This window comes from Phyllostomus discolor, chromosome 12, assembly GCF_004126475.2.
Source record: "Phyllostomus discolor isolate MPI-MPIP mPhyDis1 chromosome 12, mPhyDis1.pri.v3, whole genome shotgun sequence".
Taxonomy (NCBI): Eukaryota; Metazoa; Chordata; class Mammalia; order Chiroptera; family Phyllostomidae; genus Phyllostomus; species Phyllostomus discolor.
The window spans coordinates 29,456,460-29,476,577 of record NC_040914.2 but is presented as its reverse complement, the minus strand read 5'-3'; the positions used below and the strand labels follow the sequence as shown (position 1 = coordinate 29,476,577).

Genomic DNA, 20,118 nt, shown 5'->3' with positions numbered 1-20,118 from the left:
GACTGGGCTCCCCTCCTCCTGCCAGTCTTCAGCCCATTCTCATAGCAGCCTTCACAGGGACCCTATTAGAACCAAGGCTGACCATGTCCCTCCTGTCCTAGAAGCTCCCCAACAACTTCCAGGGTCGCTCTGCCAGAACTCAAACCACTTCTGGGAAAGGACCTCATCACTCCCCAATCTGTCATGGCTCACAGTTTCACCAAATGCAGTCAAAATGAATCACCAGAAATGTGTAGTTATCAAGGAAATGAAGTCATGCAAAAGGTAAAGCCTTTGCCGTCAATGGCAAACAGAGTCGATGGACATAAAATATCTGAAAATGTTTGTCAACTTGCCTGAAGAGCTGACTCCTTAACTCCTGGTTCCTGTGCTCACCCTGCCAAGAACAGGAACAGGAGTGGAGAAGGGCAGTGTCCTCAGACTATACTCCAAACATCATTGACATGGTGTGGAAATTTCTCCAGGCTTCCTGACAGTGGCCTGGAGATCCTGTAAACCTGGCTCCCAGACAGAAATGCACCGGTCTCACTGAATTCTCTCTAGGTCTTTATTCAAGCATCTCCTTCTAAGTGAAAGCTCCCCTGAACACATTTTTGCTTTCTTTTTTTTTAACACTTTTAAAAATCTTCACTCAAGGATATACTTATTGATTTCGAGAGAGAGTGAGCACAAGAGAAAAACATCCATGTGAGAGAGAAATATCAATTGTTGCCTCCCGTACATGCCCCAACCAGTGATCAAACCGCAGCCCTTTGGTATATATACTACATTCCAACCAAATGAGCCACCTGGCCAGGGCTGAACACATTTTCTGAAATTTTGGTGCTCTCATCTCATCCCCCTGCCCCAATCTGTCTCTGTTCACCCTCTCTGCTCTATTTTTCTCTATAGCTTTGGTCTGCACCAGACGAATTATATTCTCGTCACATTGATTGTCAGTCCCACCTCATGAAATTTAATGAACACACACTTTTTTTTTCTGTTTTGTTTTGTCTTGTATCCCTAGAAATTTACGCAAAGCTCAGCACTTAGCAGGTCCCGTTCAGTATGTGTCAGCGTGAAATGAATATTGCAGGTAAGAGACTGTGCAGCTGCAGGGAGGGCAGAATCACACGGGCCACATGGAAATTCAGGAAGTAGAAACTCAAGACAGCTTTGGGGCCTGGGAGGAATGCTGATCACAACCCACAGACATCATACAGAAATTAGAAGATAGAGGGAAACACAGATAACAGCAACTAGCAGTATCCTGTTGCCAACCACGGGGGAGATCCATGGACAAGATCCTGGCCCCTTTTCATTGCCTCCCTATTTACATGTGAAGGAAGCAGCATCGGCTAGTAGCTAAGTACTTGACTCTGGGGATAGGTTGCGAGTCAAACTCCTCTGAGCTGAGCCCATTACCATCTGGCTGACCTTGGTCATATTCATTCTCCCCAAACCTCAGGGTCCATGTCTGGAAAAATGGGAACATGGACTTTAAATTGTACAGCACAGAGAAGAAAGCAGACAGTAAACAAGAGGTGATGTTATGCAGTCCAGCTGCAAAGGTGAGGAAACACTTTTGGCAAAGAGAAAAGCAAGTACCAAGACCCCCTGGCCAGTGAGAGCGCAGCTTGCTGGTGGAATCATGGGAAGGTTGGTCGCGCTGGAAGGCGTTGAAGGGTTGAGGGGGAAGGGGCTGATACACATGGTTGTGTAGGCTACAATGAGAAATTTAAGATTTCTCTAACTGCTCTGGAAAGTATTTAGCAATACAGACACATAATCTTTTCTTAATGTCTTATTTAGAAATCATTATAGATTCATAGGACATTATAAATATAGTACAGAGTATCTTTCACTTAATTTCCCATATGGTAATAGCTCACATAACCTTAATATCAAAATCAGCAATTTGACATTGGTTCAATCCTCAGAACTTGCTCAGAGTTCACTGTTTTATATATACTCATGTATGTGTGTAGTTCTATGCAATTTTAACCCACATATAGATTCACAATCAAAATACAGAACTTTTTTGACAAAAGGCCAAAGGTTATATTTAAGCCCCAAATTCAGTATTATAAATCAAATTAAGAGAAGTTGGAGGTAGAGGGATATATGCTTATGCAAATGAAGAGTATTTAGAAGGTTAAAACTAATAGTCATCATGGGCTAAAATCTTGGGCTTTACATCTGGCATGAGCAACCAAGATTTAATAGGTTACCAAGAAGGATTTGGGTCAGGACATTTATGGTGACCATCCCAAATAGTTGGAGTTGGTTTTTGTGGGTTTTTAAAATATTTCTTTATTGATTTGAGGGACAACATTGATTTGTTATTCCAATGGCTGCTTCTTGTATACGCCCTAAATAGGATCAAACCCACACCCTTGGTTGATCAGGACTATGCTACAGCCAACTGACCTTGGAATTAGGATTTTACAGTGAAGGCCAGGAGTCTTAGGTTTGGACTGCTAAAGAGATCAATAGGGTGTAGGTAGGGAGATGATAATGGCTTCTTAAAGATCAGCTGACTAGACTACAACACAGGCAGGGAGCTCTTTGAAAGGGAGCCTTATGCCATATAAGGTAAAAAATTACACCAGTGAAATAGGAACAAAATTATGGTGCCTAATAGCAGTTAGCTGTGGCAATGGTGCTTAAGAGGCCATTTAAGTATGGTGTCTGTGTGCCAAAATAGCATCAAGTAGCTGCTCCATTGCCAGGTAGGGTCAGCCCATGGCCTGCAGTGCCCCAGGTCCAGGCTATTACCTATCTACTCAAAGTAGGTACAGTCAAATCTCAGTTCTCGAATATCTTGATTCTCGAACAATTCAGTTCTTGACCAAGGTGTTCACGAAAAAAAATATCTTGGTTGTCTAACAAAACTTCAGATCTCAATTCTCTATCTGACAGCCCTCTCAGGCTGATACCTGTATGATCATTCATGTGTCTCTCGGGCAACAAAGAAGATTCTGTTCTAATTGCTTCTCGAACAGTCTTCCAGAATGAATTCAGTTTGAGAACTGAGGTTCCACTGTTCACCCAGACTACAAAAAGCCAGAAGGCCAAGCAGTAGCATTAGTACCTTATGAGTGCTATAACCCAAGGCATGAAAAGTATCTTTTATAGTCAGGAATATTTGACAAACCTGTGGCTCAGGCAAGTCAACATTACCAAGGTGTCAGGTAACTGGTGGATAGCCAAAGATGCATTCGATCATAACTCACAATAGCTCAAGTCTCAGTCTCTTCCTGATCAGGGTGGGAGAAAGACCAAAAATGATGGGTGAAAGAAGAGGAGAAACAAGAGGAATGTCTACTACAAGATGATCTTTGTGGACCCTGAAATGTAGTGTCACTGCAGAGGGCAAGGAAAGGTAATTTTTTTCAGTGTAGTTTGACTGGGAGTAGAGAGCCCCAAGGGTCAGGAATTTAGTATAATGAGGTCCAACGGTAGGAGGGAGACTCATTTTAATCCTTACCTGAGAATATGAATTTTGATTTTTTTTTTAGAGGGAGAGAGAAATATCAATGTGAGAGAGAAACATTCATCAGTTGCCTCTAGTACATGCCTTGAATGGGGATGGAACCCACAACCTAGGTATGTGTCCTGACTTGAGATCAAACTTTTGGTGGGATGATGCTCCAACCAAGCCACCAAACCAGGGAAGGAGGACCTATTTTAAAGATCATCTTATTTTATAATTTCTGTAAGGTTTAATTAAGACATTGCGGCATTCTGTAAGTCCAGCTGCCTGGGACTGATAGGAAGGGTAGAACATGTATTGAATGCCTTATTCTAAAGTGACAGCTTTATTTAATGTCGATAATGTCTGGAACTCTGAAGCTCACAAGGAGTGTTTTTGTGAGGCCTAATATGGAAGCTTCAGCAGTGACATGTCTAGTGGGGTGGACAAATAAGATGTTTGGGGAGGTATCCACTGTCAAGTGGCAGCAGCACAGGGGGACAGTGGCCTGATAAAGTTGGCTTGTTGGTGAAAACAGGAGATCTCCCTGGTATCGCATCCCTCCATTGTATTGCCAGTGACAGGTGTTCCCACAGAGAGTGCCCTGACTTGTCACCGTGTTAGCCATGGCAGAAGAGTGGGGAAGCCCTGTGTGTTCAGCCCAAGTTTCAAAGGCACAGATTCCTCTATGGCTGGTGGGTCCATTTTGCCAAAGATAGACAAATGGAACCTGGAGGGTCATCAGACAGTTTTCACCTGAGTTTTTGAAATTTGTTCTAATCTATCTGCTTGAGAATTAAATTGGGCCTCAGAAGCCCAAACTTTGGTGTGGGGAAAGGCATAGATGAGCTTGATTAGATGCTTTGGGGTATTCACCCTAAAGCACGCAGTCCTGAATGACAAATTGTTGCAACTGAATGCACTGAAGAACTAATACTGGCAATGGCACAGGAATCTGTGACAGCGTTACTTCCTAATCATTTTACCGTTTTCCTATCAACTATGTTCTAGAGCAGGGGTATCAAACTCATTTTCACCGGGGACCACATAAGCCTCATGGTTGCCTTCAAAGGGCCGAATGTAGTTTCAATTTCTTAACGGTTAAGTAGTATTTACATTTATAGGGTCCTAAAATTATTTTGGCCCTTTGAAGGCAACCACGAGGCTGATGTGATCCCTGGTGAAGATGAGTTTTATATCCCTATTCTAGAGGTTATTTACAGCTACTGGATTAATACAGGGAAAATAAAGTGGTGTGTCTCTGGCTATTCTTCCCAACTCCATGTTCAATGCCATCATGTTGACAGTTTGAAACTGGCCATGGTGGGAATACTAACACCAGGGAAACTGGAGAACACTACAAACCAGAATTTAACTAATTGTATTACTGAAAGTCTAAAGAAAGAGTATGATGGTGAATAAGGGAAAAAATGCAGATTGAATTTAAAAGTGCAAGGTGCCCTAGCTGGTGTGGCTCAGTGGATTGAACTCTAGCCTGTGAACCAAAGGGCTGCAGGTTTGATTCCCAATCAGGGCACATGCCTGGGTTATGGGCCAGGTACCCAGTAGGGGGCACACAAGAGGCAACCACACATTGATGCTTCTCTCCCTCTCTTTCTCTCTCCCTTCCCCTCTGTCTAAAAATAAATAAAATATTTAAAAAATAAAAATAAAAGGGCATGGTGTATGTGTTCATTACACTGCACATGGCACAAAAAAATGGAGGAACAAAAATGAGCTGTTTGTTAATGAAAAGGGAAGTATGTACAATTCATAAAACAAACAAAATAGGCAAAAGATACAAACATTTTACAAACCAAAGATTCAAACCAAAGATTCACAGGCGGCAAACACATAAAAAGATCTGCTCAACATCAAGAATCCATAGAGAAATGCTATTAAAACTACTGCTTGCTTATTAAAAGATAAATTCAAAAAATTGACCAGATCAAGTACTGACAAGAATGTTTAAAAACTGTTATTCTTGCCCTGACTGGTGTGGCTCAGTGGATTGAGTGCTGGCCTGTGAACCAAAAAGTTGCCAGTTCAGTTCCCAGTCAGGGCACATGCCTGGGTTGCAGGCCAGGTCACCAGTAGGGGACGCATGAGAGGCAACCACACCTTGATGTTTCTCTCCTTCTCTTTCTCCCTCCCCACCAAAAAATAAATGGATAAAACCTTAAAAAAAAAAAAAAGAACTGGAATTCTCATACATTCCTAGTGGGTACACAACAGTGAACAGCCATTTCAGATCACAATTTAGAAATTTCTTAATTTAAACATTTGGCTATCCTATGATTCAGACATTACACTTTGATTTTCTAACACAGGAAAAGTGAAGCATAAATGTACATATAAGGTATCATATACAAATATTCTTTTTTAAAAGATTTTATTTACTTATTCTTAAAGGTAAGGAAAAGAAGGGAGAAAGAGAAGGAGAAAAGCATCAGTGTGTGGTTGCCTCTCAAGTGGTCCCCACTGGGGACCTGGCCCACAACCCAGGTGTGTGCCCTGACTGGGAATCAAACTGGTGACCCTTTGATTCCCAGGCAGACACTCAACCCACTGAGCCACATGAGCCAGGGCCTTTTAAACAAAGATTTTATTTTATTTATTTTTATAGAGAGGGGAAGGGAAGGAGAAAGAGAAGGAGAGAAACATCAATGTGTGGCTGCCTCTCCTGTGCCCCCTACCGGGGACCTGGCCTGCAACCCAGGCATGTGCCCTGACTAGGAATTGAACTGGCAATCCTTTGGTTCACAGACCAGCACTCAATCCACTCAGCCACACCAGCCAGGGCCATACACAAACATTCTAGCAGCATTTTGCGCAAGTCAAAACTGGAAGTAACCCAAATGCCCAAACAGATGAATATACAAATGATCTATCCATAAATAAGATACTACTCAGTAATAGAAAGAACAACTCATATAAGCATTATTGAAAAATCTCAAAATAACCAGAAATGAAACCAGAAAAAATAATCTTTTTACAAATCAAAGCATATAAAATACAAACTAATTTATTATAAATAAAGGTAAATCAATGGTTGCCTGGAGGCCTGGAGAGGGAAGGGGCACATTGTAAAATGGCATGAAGTAGAGGTGATGGACATTTCATGATTATAATAAAGTTTCATGGGTTTGTATATTATGTCAAAATTTAACAAATTATACATTTCAAATAGGTGCACTATATTGCATGTCCATTATACCTGAAAAAAAACATTATAAACTGGTTCAAAAGACAAATCTAGATCTCCCACTATTTTCAGAAAATCAGGCTTCTTGATCATATATTGACTCTTTTCTGATGACTATGGAAGAACAGCTTTGCCTCAGTGGTAGAAAATTGATGAGCATTGAAATCTGTTTCCACCTAAGTCAACAGAAATGCTGGCTGGGTCACAGAGCAACATCACTGGACAAAGGGATTTAATTTCGAATTGTTTGTTTTTCTGCCTGTGTAGCAATGGCTTTTCAGTTATCATCCCACAAAGTCTGCAGGAATCCACAAAACCAATACCTTATTTTGTTTGAAAATGAACTCAGCTACAAAAGGCATACATGCTTGAAAGTCCTGAGAATTTCTGTGCACGCTGATCCTTCATGGTCACAGTGACAGTCACTGGGACATTTTTGATGAAATTTTAACAGGGGTGCATTCCATCTACTTTGCTGTAGTCTCCTCCACTCCAGTGTTACTGCACCAATTATGCTCCCCCCACCCCCACGGCCTTGTAGTCTTATGACCCTAGCCCAGTAAATTCTGGGTATCAGGACACATGGCTCCTTTGTAGGACCTGGGGTACAGATTCCCCTCAACACTGCTGAACATTATATGATATCTACTGTGAACAAGAGAAACAATTCATGTTGTTCCCAGAAGCATTTGAGGCTGCCACAACTTCCTGGTTCCTCAGGGTGTTTCCAGAGCCCGCCCAAAAATTCTGACATCCCAGGTACAAAGGAGGACCACAAAGCCCCGAAATCTTTTCCAGGAGACTTTGGTCAACAATGTTTACAGAGGAATATTCTTCCATCATTCTGTCATCTCTGAGGCACACAGAGCTTTGAACCTGCATGACAAATGTTTTACTCCTTAATCTGGCAGAGCCAAACTGTTTCCAAACCAGTTCACACAGTAAATACAATACCAAAGTCAAAGGCGGCTTAAACAATAATGCCTTTATTCTTATAAAATCCAAGGCAATAAGTGGCCGGCAGTTTCCACGTTGGTGACTTGGAAGCTGGGAAAGTCCAAGTAAGTGTCATATGAAATTAACATGTCCTTATAAACACGGTCCTCTTGACAAAGTCACCAGCAAAACTCTGATCTGGTCCAGTGGGACAAAACTGAGTGAGGTCTATGACCTAACTTATAAAAGAGAGAGGAATGAGAAGAACCCTGGAAGAGTACCTAGAGGTCCAATTCCCTGAGGTGGCTAAGGTGGTGACTGACACACACTGTGTGGACCTGCCAGGTGGTAGAGGTGAAATGAATTCTGCTATAGAAACTGGTAGTGACATATATCTAGCAAGGGCCCTGGGCAGGTCAGAAAGTGTAAAACAGTTCCTTAAAGATTCCTACACCCAGAATTTAAGAAGGATCTTTCCACTGTGGATTTTCTGATGTATGGGTTGTAATTCAGGTAAATGGCTCCCTCACAAATTCTCTCCTCCAGTGTAATTATACTAAAAGGAAATTGCACATTCCCTATACATCTAAGGCTTTTCTCCAGTGTGAAGTTTGTGGTGCTGAATGAGGTCAGATTTGCAGCTAAAGGATTTGCCACATTCAATGCACTCATGAGGCTTTTTTCCACTGTGAACTCTTCGGTGTTGAATAAGGCTTGAGCTTTGGCTAAAGGATTTGCCACATTCCCCACACTCATAAGGCCTTTCTCCAGTGTGAACTCTCAGGTGTTTAACAAGGTTAGATTTGCAGCTAAAGGATTTCCCACATTCACTGCAGTCAATAGTCCTTTCTCCAGTGTGAACTTTCCAGTGGTTCTTGAGGTTGGAGCTATGGCTAAAGGATTTTCCACATTCCAAACACTCATAAGGCCTTTCTCCTGTGTGGACTTTTCTATGTGAACTGAAGCTAGAGCTTTGCTTGAAAGATTTCCCGCATTTACTGCACTCATAAGGCCTTTCTCCAGTGTGTAGTCTCTTATGGTGAATGAGGCTGGAGCTTCGGCTAAAAGATTTCCCACACTCACCACACTGATGAGGCCTTTCTCCAGTATGAATTCTCTGGTGGTAAATAAGGCTAAAGTTTTGGGTAAAGGACTTCCCACACTCACTACACTGATAAGGCCTTTCTCCAGTGTGAACTCTTTGATGTTGAATGAGATTGGACCTTTGGCTAAAAGATTTTCCACATTCCCTGCACTTATAGGGCTTTTCTCCAGTGTGAACTTTCCTATGACTATTGAGTCTGTAGCTTTGGCTAAAGGATTTCCCACATTCATTGCACTCGTAAGGCCTTTCTCCAGTGTGAACTCTCTGATGTATAATGAAGCTGGAACAGTAGGTAAAGAATTTCCCACATTCACTGCATTCAAAAGGCCTTTCTCCACTGTGAACTTTCTGGTGCTGAATTAGGTTACATCTTCGGGTACAGGCTTTTCCACATTTACTGCATTCATAAAGCCCTTCTTGAGTGAGGACTCTCTGGTTCTGAGCAAGTGTGTCTGTGTACCTAAAGGTCTTCTTGCATTCTCCCCAGCTGTGAAGATTTTTTCCACTGTGAAAGGCAGCCTCACACTCATTACTGTTGTTTGGCTTCTTCCCAGTGTGAGTGATCTGTTGATGAAAGAATTGCAGCCTGGCTAAAAAGTCCTTCCCAATCTCCCCACAAATAAAGGGCTTCTCTGACGCATACACTCTGCAGTCCTTTGTAAACAAAGCTCTGTCCACAGAACTTCTAGTGTGTTGCTCCCTGTACTGTTGAAGGTTGGTCATGAAGAACAGTTTCTCACATGTGTATGTTTTCTGCCCAAGATGTGTTCCCTGATGCTCAGCCAAGTGTAAAATATCTTTCAGGATCGGGCCACACATCTCAAAGAGCTGGATCTTCTGGAGATCTGAACCTGCTTTAAAAGTCCTGCTTTGTGATGCTCCTTCTAAATAAATGCTCTGTTCAGAAGGTACATCATCACCTTCCACTCCACTCCAACAGCCTGAAAGCACAGAAGTGACGGTGAAGTACATGTTAACTTTATTGGGAGGGGGCAAAACCATCACAAATGTACATCTGACACATGAAAAACCAGTCCATGAGGCTGTTTTCAGGAAAAGGGAGTTGGGGTCAGATTGACAAAGCAGTTGTTGTGTACTACTGGGTCACTAAGGTCACAAAATTGGACAGGTCTTATCAGGCACAGAACATAAGAAAAGGGTGTGGTCCCGGGATGAAAGGCATGTTCTATAAGTCATTCTTCTGTCCATGGCTTTGAGCAGGATTCTATCTGCTGCTGACATGTAATGCTGTGAAGAAGTCTACATCCAGGCCCAGGAAAATTTGAATAGAACAAAGTAACTGGTGTCAAGGATTATTAAAAGGTATGTGTACACTTTAGGACAAAACATCACTGGAAAGCACTGTGGAAGGAATAATGTGAGGATTGAGTGAGATAAGCAGTCCAGAGAGTGGGGATTACCCCAGGGATGGACTGGGAATAAAAATGATAAGTCAGCAGAGAGTCAAGATTGGACAAGGGAAGGTAGATGTAAGGTAACCACCTGTAATGAAATAGCACCAAAACGTAAGTCAAACAGGACAGGTTCCTGGTATGATGTGACCAAAGCCCTAACGTTACATCCTCCGATTGCTATTCACTTCAGTCAGGCCCCTCCCTGAGCTCCTCTTGTTGAGACTGGAATCATGTTCATACTGTGAATCACAGAGACTCCCCCCTTCGCCCCAGCTGAGCAACTGCATAGGACCTGGATGATTTGATCCCTAAAGGAAAGACAGGACAGGTCAATAGCCAAAGTGACCCAGAACAACTCAGCACACAACAGATCACAGGAAAGATATTCAAATACTACAAAAAATACCTCTGGGCACAGAAAGAGGGAAGATGGCAGAGTAGTAAGCATCAGGAATCTGTCTCCCTACCTAGACAACAACTGAACTGATAGAATCGATATGACCATAAATATTTTGCAACTCCGGAGCCCACAGAAGGCTTGCAACATGCTAAATTGATTTAATTCTGATCAATTTCACCTGTTAGGTGGTATCAGCTATCCATCCCCTAACTCACACAATTCCCCACCCTGAGCCCAGAAGCCGGCAGTCATGAACATGTAACTGGAGCAGCTCGCACAAACCAGGATCCCTGGCCTCTGGGATCTGTGCTCTCATTTCTGCATTTTAAAAAATATTTTACTTATTATTTTTTTTAGAGAGGGAAAGGAAAGGAGAAAGAGAGGAGAGAAACAGCAATATGTGGTTGCCTCTTGAGCACTCTCTATTGGGCACCTGGCCTGCAACCCAGCCACGTGTCCTGACTGGGAACAGAACCAGTGACCAACACTTCGGTTTGTAGCCTGGCACTCAATCTACTGAGCAATACCAGCCAGGGTTCAATTTTGCTTTGGATGGTAGAGGTGCAACAGAAAGGTGGGTAGCCATTGTTGCAAACCACACCACCATTGTTGCAAAGCCCTTACCTACCTCACTGGCTGAACTGACTTTGCAGGGAATTTAAAAGGTAGGCGTCTATTCCCTCCATCCCCTTTTCTTTAATTTTTTTCTTATTCCTCTTTGGGAGACAGAATGTAAAGGACCAGGACATTCGAACTCAATCATATAGGGAAATTTAGAAAATTATCATGCATGTCCAGGGAATAGCACAGGTTCAGAAAAAAAACCAAGACGATGTTAAGTTTATAAGTTTATAATGCAGACTGATCTCCAGCACAGAGACAACCTACAACCATTAAACAATAAACAAACAAAACCACCCCCTCCCAGCAAATCCTAGGGGATAGGGATCAGATTTCTTGAGTTGCCACATGGTAAAATACAAATATCCAGTTCTCAGAAAAAAATCAAAGAGCATACAAAGCAACAGGAAAGTATGGCTCAATCTAAGGGGAAAAAAATCAAGTGAAAATGACCTTGAGATCCAGATATTGTACTTCTTAGACAAAGACTTTAAAACAACTGTCTAAAAGATGCTAAAAGAACTAAAAGAAAATGTGGACAAAGTCAAGAAAATGTTGCATGAGCAAAATGGAAATTATCAGTAAAGAGATAGGAAACATAAAAAAGAATCAAGAAAAAATTTTGGAACTGAAATGTACAATAACTAATGAAAAAAAATCACTAAGCCCTGGCTGGTGTAGCTCAGTGGATTGAGCGCGGGCTGGGAACCAAAGTGTCCCAGATTCGATTCCCAGCCAGGGTACATTCCTGGGTTGCAGGCCATAACCCCCAGCAACCGCACATTGATCTCTCTCTCTCTCTCTCTCCCCCTCCCTCCCTTCCCTCTCTAAAAAAATAAATAAAATCTTTAAAAAAAAATCACTAGAGGGATTCAAAAGCAGGTTTCAGCAAACAGAAAACCAGTCAGTAAACTTGAAGATATCAAATATGAGGAACAGAAAATAAAAATATTGCACAAAAGTGAACAGAGCATAAGGACCTATAAGATACCATGAGGAGGACCAACATCCTCCATATGCAGGTTAAAAAAAAAATTTACTTATTTTTAGAGAGAGAAGGGAGGGAGAGAGGGAGAGAAACATCAATGGTGGTTGCCTTGTGTGTGCCTCCTACTGGGGACCTGGCTTCTAACTCAGGGACGTACCCTGACTGGGTATTGAACCGGCAAGCCTTTGCTTCTCAGACTTGCACTCAATTCACTGAGCCACATCAGCCAGGGCCTAAATAAATAAAATCTTTTTTAAAACGGGGGATAGTAGCAAGAGACTTGAATAGATATTTCTCTAAGAAGATATACGATTGGCCAATAAGAACATAAAAGGTGCTCAACACCACTAATTATTAAGGAAATATAAATAAAAACCACAATAAAATACAACTTACCCATTAGGATGGCTATTATTAAAAAAACAAAACACAGAAAATAAACACTGCCAAGAAGAGAGAAATTAGGACCTCGGTGCATTGCTGGTGGGAATATAAAATGGTGCATGAAAATATGGATATGGAAAACAGTATGGTGGTTACTCAAAGAATTAAAAAAATAGAATTATCATATGATATAGCAATTCCAGTCCCAGATGTTATTCAAAAGAATTGAAGCAGAGACATGAAAGGTATTTGTACCCCCATATTCATATCAGCATTTTTAATAAGAGCCAGGTGATCATCAATGAATAAATGGATAAACAAAATGTGGTACAGACATACAACAGAATATTATTCAGTCTTAAAAATAAAGGAAATTTTAACACATGCTATAACACAAATGAACCTTACAGGGGTGTCCAATCTTTTGGCATCTCTGGGCCACATTGGAAGAAGAGCTGTCTTGGGCTACACACTAAATACATTGTGACACGTAATCACAAAAACTCTCATAATGGACTTCTGGCCAAGATGGAGGCATAGGTAGACACGCTGTGCCTCCATGCACAACCAAAATAAGGGCAACAATTTAAAAACAAAATAACAACCAGAACTGACAGAAAATTGAACTGTATAGAAGTCCAACAACCAAGGAGTTAAATAGACACATTCATCCAGACCAGCAGGCCGGGTGGAGTCAGGCAGCCAGGTGGACAGGGGTCATAGCACAAAAAGTGCTGGCACTGGGAGCGCAAGACAGAAGTGGGCGGACACTGGGCGCACAGGCAGTGACTGGCAGACCCCGGGCATAGGGTGGCAACAAGCAGACCCAGCGAGGCAGCGATTGTGAAGCGAGGCATGCATGCAAGGCAGCTGGCAGACTGGGTGGTCCCACATTCACACAAAGATAAACCAGGCGAAGCTGTGGAGTGAGATAGACTGCACAACCCAGGGTCCCAGCGCCAGGAAATAAAGCCTCAAGGCACCAACTGGGGACACCTGTGGGGGTTGAGGTGCTGGGAGAGACTCCCAGACTCATAGGAGAGTTCACTGGAGAGATCCACAGGGTCCTAGAACGTACACAAGCACACTCACATGGAAATCAGCACCAGAAAGGCCCAGTTTGTTTGGGGGAAGCGGCAGAAGGGACAGAAATCTGACAGAAAGTGGAGCAAGCACCATTGTTCCCTCTCGACCCTGCCCCTACATACAGCGTCACAACCCAGCGACATGGGTTGTCCCGCCCTGGTGAACATCTAAGGCTCTGCCTCTCATACGTAATAGGCACAACAAAACAAAAATGGACCAAACAAAAGAACAGATCAAAGCTCCAGAAAAAATACAACTAAGCAACAAAGAGATAGCCAACCTATCAGATGCACAGTTCAAAGCACTGGTGATCAGGATGGTCACAGAATTGGCTGAATTTGGTCACAAATTAGATGAAAAAAATGAAGGCTACGCTAAGTGAAATGAAGGAAAATGTACAGGGAACCAATAGTGATGGGAAGGAAACTGGGACTTGAATCAATGGAGTGGGCCAGAAGGAAGAAAGAAACATTCAACCAGAAAAGAATGAAGAAACGAGAATTCAAAAAACCGAGGAGAGGCTTAGGAACCTCCAGGACATCTTTAAACATTCCAACATCCAAATTATAGGGGTACCAGAAGGGGAGACTTCCAGGAAGTCCAGGAAGCTCAGAGAGTCCCAAAGAAGTTGGACCCAAGGAGAAACACACCAAGGCACATCATAATTATATTACCCAAGATTAAAATGAAGGAGAGAATCCTAGAAGCAGCAAGAAATAAGGGACAGTTACCTACAAAGGAGTTTCCATCAGACTGTCAGCTGATTTCTCAAAAAGAGACCTTGTAGGCAAGAAGGGGCTGGAAAGAAATATCCCAGGTCATGAAAGGCAAGGACCTACATACATCCAAGATTCTCTATCCAGCAAAGCTTTCATTTAGAATGGAAGGGCAGATAAAGTGCTTCTCAGATAAGGTCAAATTCAAGGAGTTCATCATCACCAAGTTCTTATTATATGAAATGTTAAAGGGACTTATCTAAGAAAAAGAAGATAAAAGACATGTGTAGTAAAACGACAGCAAACTCACAATTATTAACAACCACACCTAAAACAAAAACAAAAACAAACTAAGCAAACAACTAGAACAGGAACAGAACCACAGAAATGGAGATCACCTGGAAGGTTAGCAACAGGGGAGTGGGAGGAGGAGAGAGGGGGAAAAGGTACAGAGAATAAGTAGCATAGATGGTAGGTAGAAAATAGACAGGGGGAGGGCAAGAATAGTATGGGAAATGTAGAAGTTAAAGAACTTATGACCCATGGACATGAACTAAATGGGGGAATGTGGGTGGAAGAGGGTGTGCAGGGTGGGGGGGAATGAAGGAGGGAAAATGGGACAACTGTAATAGCATAATCAATAAAATATATTTTAAAATAATAAAAAGTAAATATTTAAAGAACTCTCATAATGTGTTAAGTAAATTTACAATTTTGTGTTGGGCTACATTCATAGCCATTCTTAGCCACATGGAGCCTGAGGGCTGCAGGTTGGACACCCCTGGGCCATATTATGCTAAGTAATAAAAAGCCAGACACAGAAGTACAATTAGTGTATGATTCTATGCGTATGAGATACTATGAGCCTGGCATAGTCAGGCTCAAATAAATGTCAGGTATAGGAAGGAGCGACACTAAGGTGCCATGGATCTAGACAGTCACTCAGCAAGGGAGAGAGCAAGACAGGTGGGATCCATTAGGCTAACATCAAGATTACTGATCCCTGAATCCTTCCCTATGAGGCTTTGGGGAAGTGGGTGTTGGGGTGGAAACAAAGAGAAGTAGGCGTGCATTCAGTCTAGCCATAGTAACCACTGCACACACTCATGAAACTGGGGAAGGAAGCAGTGTCCATGGTTTAGATATGAGAAAGACAAAGTTGCCCCTGACTAAGAAAGACAGAAACTCAATCAGGGCACAGGGGTGGATGTGAGAGTCTTACCCAGCGAGGATGTAAGTGCAAAGTTCTCAAGCATCACATCTTGGTACAAGCATTTCTGAGTCTCATCAAGGAGCTCCCATTCCTCCCAGGAAAAATAAAGGGCGACGTCCTCAAAGGTCACACATCCCTGCCAGGACAGATAAAACCAGGAATGATCTTACTCTTGAAGACTCACAATCCACCTCCCCACACATCTACCCCCATTTCCACCCTCCTCCCAAGATCCCCAAATCAGGGGAGATACTAGACCATGGGGCCATTGGTGTCTTCTCTCTCTCAACTTCCCTTTAGTCATTATGTTCACTGTTTTCCACTCTTTGATGGATGGAGCCCTTTAAGAACCAGGTAAGATCACCTTCCTCCTCTTATTCAGGCCTTCTACTGGCTCCAGAATAAATGCCTAACTTCTAGAGCAGTCATTCCAAGCCTGACTCTTGCCTCCTTCCTCTTTCATGCTCACCAGAAAGGAGCCCTAAAATTCCCTGAACCTGCTAAGCCTCACCTCCAAGTAGTTCCAAATATTGTTACCTGTTTTTGTGATAAACTTCCATCTTTCTGTTGATGGCTCAAAATGAAAACCCCTCCACATAACCACTGACCTAGACTCAAGACCCTGAGCTCGCATGGGGATTCTCCAGGGTCTCCAAACTAAGGGCTGGAGGAATGGCAGGTGAAGAGACTCATGACACCACAAATCCAGAGAAAATGTGTATTGGCACTAATGAGGGTCTGAGACACCTCTACTTACCTGTGTAGGCTCCAAAAGCACTTCTGCTGCCATGGAAACCTGAGGGAAGAGTCAGATCTTAGATATCATAATGGCAAGGTTTCAGGCATAGGGGCCTTCCCCATACCCCTGCAGGGCACCAGAGCCAGGTAGCCTGGGGCAACTGTCTAACCTCTGTAATGCCTCTCACCAACTGTGCGTCCTTGGAAAAATACTAAACCTCCCTCTGCCTCAGTGTCTTCATAACCCCTACAGTCTATTCTTTTTTTTTTTTCTTGATTTTTTAAATCATCATTTGAAGGTTTTTGGGTTTTGTTTTTTTGAGAGAGGGAGAGAAACCTCCATGTATGAGAAATATCCATTGGGTGCCTCCCAGACCCAGTGGACCAGGGATCGACCCATAAGCCAGGCACGTGCCCCAATTGGGGATCCAACCAGTGATCTTTTGGTGCATGGCACGACGCTCAAACCAACTGAGCCACCTGGTCAGGACCTACAGTCTGTTCTTGTACTGAGCAGACTTGGGGGGGGGGGGGGGGGGGGTTTTTCAAACTCTATCATATTAGATGTCTCTTTTCCTCAAAATTCTCCATGGCACCCAGAGCCCTAGGAAGGTAGACACAGCTAACTCCCCAGAATGCCGTTGCAAGTGCAACTCTAGCCAAACTTAGTTTCCTGCAGAAGCAAGAAGGACACCAGGGTCCCGAATCTCCCTGTTCAGCCGCCCCTGTGTGTCTTTACACGGCGGCCCCTCAGTCCGTCACGCTTCCTACCTCATCACAACGCGTGTCACCCACAAGAGCCTCACAGTCCGGACTCTGGGGCCTAGGCTGCCTAGACTCAGTGGGGTGGAGGGGGAAGGTCCGGGACCTGCGCATTCACCTCAGCAAGGCCGCCGCCCCACGGCGGGGAGGAGTGGAGTGGTGACAGCCAAGCGACCTGGAGGGGGCCCCTGCACAGACGTCTCAAGGTCAGCCTCACGGGCAGCGATTCCCCCTACCCTCAACTAGTCGCTGTGCAAGTGGATGCAAAGCCTCCTCTCGCGCTTTGTCTGTCTGTCACCTGCACCCAGACCTGTGGGAGCCGGAGCCGGAGCCTCTGAGCTCGCAACGCAACCCGAAAGCCGCTAAAATGACCACCAGGAACAGTCCGGAAGCCCCACCCTAGTGCGATTGCCCCCGTGAAAATGCCCTTTTCCTGAACTTTCATTCCTTTGACGTAGTGGACGCTCAGCGCATAGCTCTCTGGGTAATGTAGTTCGCACAGCCGCACCGCGCTGGAAGCCCCTCGCCAGACTACCAGAAAAACTATTAAGGACTGTGGTGTGGCCGCTGGGAAATGACCTCGCCACCATTTTTGTGAGCTTCAGTAAGCTCTGTCTGAGACAAAAGAAGAAACCATTCAGGAACAAGATGGAGAAGACAGGTAATGGGCAGCGATGAACAAAACGGGATCTGGACCTTTGGTACCCGCGGAACACATCTCTCCAATCTCAGTGATTGTGCCCAACACAGTAAGAAATGCTGTTATCCATAAACGTAAAATTTTTACCTATAAAACATAAAACTATTTTATATATGCATATTCTTTTTCCTAATAAAGATTTTAATATTTTAAGGTGTAAAATATAAAGTTAACTGTTGTTTATGAAGGAGTACTACTCTATGGATATTTTATAAAAAGTATGAGAATTCTAATTACTAGAGAAAAACAGTGTTGGCAGCTTGATGTCCTTTTAGAATTCTGCCAGCACATTGAGGTACCACTGTGTGTTCCTATGTATTTCTATACAAAATGTTTTTTGTTTAGTATTTAGTTTGCTTCTAAGTGCAAACGAGGCACATCAAGAGGGGAGGTTTTAAATTTTATTCAGATAATAAAGCAATTTAGGAATTATATTGAACTAGTTCTGCATGTATTTATAACGGAAACTTATTGGTGATACATACATTAAAAATAAATTAGAGCAGTATAACAATCACATTTCTCTTTTAAAAGATTTTTATTGAGCCCTGGCTGGTGTAGCTCAGTGGGTTGAGCACGGGCTGTGATCCAAAGCATCGCAGGTTCAATTCCCAGTCAGGGCACATGCCTGGGTTGCAAGCCAGGGCCCCCAGCAATCGCACATTGATGTTTCTCTCTCTCTCTCTTTCTCCCTCCCTTCCCTCTCTAAAAATAAAGAAATAAAATCTTTTAAAAATTAAAAAAAAATTTTAGAGAGAAGGGAAGCGAGGGAGAAAAAGAGGGAAAGACATTGATATGTAGGTAGCCTCTGGAATGTCTCCAACTGGGGGGCTGGCCAGCAACCCAAGCAGGTGTACTGATTGGGAATTGAACCACTGACCTTCTGGATCCCAGGCTGGTGCTCAGTCCACTGAGCCACACCAGCCAGAGCACTATAACATTTTTTGAAGGTATGGTTACATATAAACGTAAGTATCTGAAAAGGTTCCATTCAAATAACAATCCCAACTTATATCTGGGTGTTACATATGGAACTAATTAAACTAAATTAATTTATTTTTTAAACTAAAATATAGACATTCCATCATGGCCCTGGTTAGTGTGGCTCAGTAGATTGAGTGCTGGGCTTGCAAACCAAAGGGTTGCCAGTTTGATTCCGAGCGGGGGCATATGCCTGGGGTGCCAGGCTGGGTACCCATTAGGGGGCACTCAAGAGGCAACCACACATTGATGTTTCTCTCCCTCTTTTTCTCCTCCCTTCCCCTCTCTAAAACTAAATAAAATCCTTTTAAAAATTAAAAAAGAAAAAGAACATATCAATGATCTTATGAATTTTTGAGTAGTTGCAATATTTTACATTTCAATTTTTCTATTTAAATGCAAACTATGGGTCATAATCATTTAAAAAGACATGTTGGATATCAATTAACCTTGAAGAAAAAGCATTATCAATTTTTTTGTTTTTTCAATAATTTTCTTTTATTTTTTTTCATAACTTTTTTTTTAATCTTTGTTCAAGTACAGTTTTCTCCCTTTTACTCCCATTCCAGCCCACCCACCCAACCCTCCCCACTTCCCTCCCATTACCACCCTCCCCCTAGTTTTTGTCCATGTGTCCTTTAAATTTGTTCCTGTAATCCCTACCCATTCTCCCCTGAAATTCCCTCTTCTCTCCCCTCTGGTCACTATCAGCCTGTCCTCTATTTCAGTGACTTTGGTTATATTTTGCTTGTTTCTTTGTTTTGTTGTTTAGGTTCCTGTTAAAGGTGAGATTATATGGTATTTGTCTTTCACTGCCTGGCTTATTTCGCTTAGCGTAATGCTTTCCAGCTCCATCCAAGCTGTTGCAGAGGGCAGGAGTTCCTTCTTTCTTTCTGCTGCATAGAATTCCATTGTGTACATGTACCATAGTTTTTTGATCCATTCATTTACTGATGGGCATCTAGGTTGCTTCCAGCACCTAGCATTATCAATTTTTAATGCCTGCCACTAATCTAAATAATTTACAAATGTTCTTTTTGTTTTTTAAAATATTTTACGTGACCTTACTGGGAATTGAACCTACAAACTTTCACTTTGTGGGACGACACCCAACCAGCCCACATCCTTCAGGGCTGATGATGTTGGTTTTAATTTGCATTTTCCTGGTTGCCAGTAGGTGGACTTTTTTTCCTTTTAAGATTGTCCTTTGGGCCCTGACAGGATAGCTCAGTTGGTTAGAGCATTGTCTGGATATGCCAAGGTTGCAGGTTCAGTCCCTTGTCAGGGTACATACAGGAATTAACCAGTGAATGCATAAATAAGCGAAACAACAAATTGATATTCCTCCCTCCCTCCAAAACCATTTTTTAAAATAATTTTCCTTTGGAATGCTTCTAAAGTGACTCTACATGCT

The 20,118-nt window shown here is 42.7% G+C and overlaps 3 protein-coding genes across 8 annotated transcripts in view; all 3 read right to left on the bottom strand.

Moving 5' to 3' along the window:
• Positions 1-20,118, bottom strand: part of LOC114511481 (zinc finger protein 345-like) — a 447,937-nt gene that overhangs the window by 329,588 nt on the left and 98,231 nt on the right. The gene's annotated exons all lie outside the window — the stretch shown is intronic.
• The window catches only part of LOC114511525 (zinc finger protein 345-like), a 101,211-nt gene that overhangs the window by 43,110 nt on the left and 37,983 nt on the right, over positions 1-20,118 (bottom strand). The window lies entirely within an intron of this gene.
• On the bottom strand, positions 7,627-17,598 carry LOC114510578 (zinc finger protein 211-like). 3 transcript variants are annotated; one of them, XM_036013441.1, is made up of 6 exons: positions 17,188-17,597; positions 17,142-17,154; positions 16,281-16,319; positions 15,533-15,659; positions 8,961-9,641; positions 7,627-8,792 (listed from the first exon to the last, which is right to left on the bottom strand). In XM_036013441.1, exons 3-6 carry the CDS (start codon positions 16,311-16,313, stop codon positions 8,182-8,184), a joined length of 1,452 nt encoding a protein of 483 aa, XP_035869334.1. In that variant the 5' UTR covers positions 16,314-16,319; positions 17,142-17,154; positions 17,188-17,597; the 3' UTR covers positions 7,627-8,181. The 3 variants fall into 3 exon arrangements, with proteins under 3 accessions (XP_035869334.1, XP_035869332.1, XP_035869333.1); XM_036013439.1 differs by having other exon boundaries at positions 7,627-9,641; positions 17,188-17,598; XM_036013440.1 differs by having other exon boundaries at positions 7,627-9,641; positions 17,142-17,598.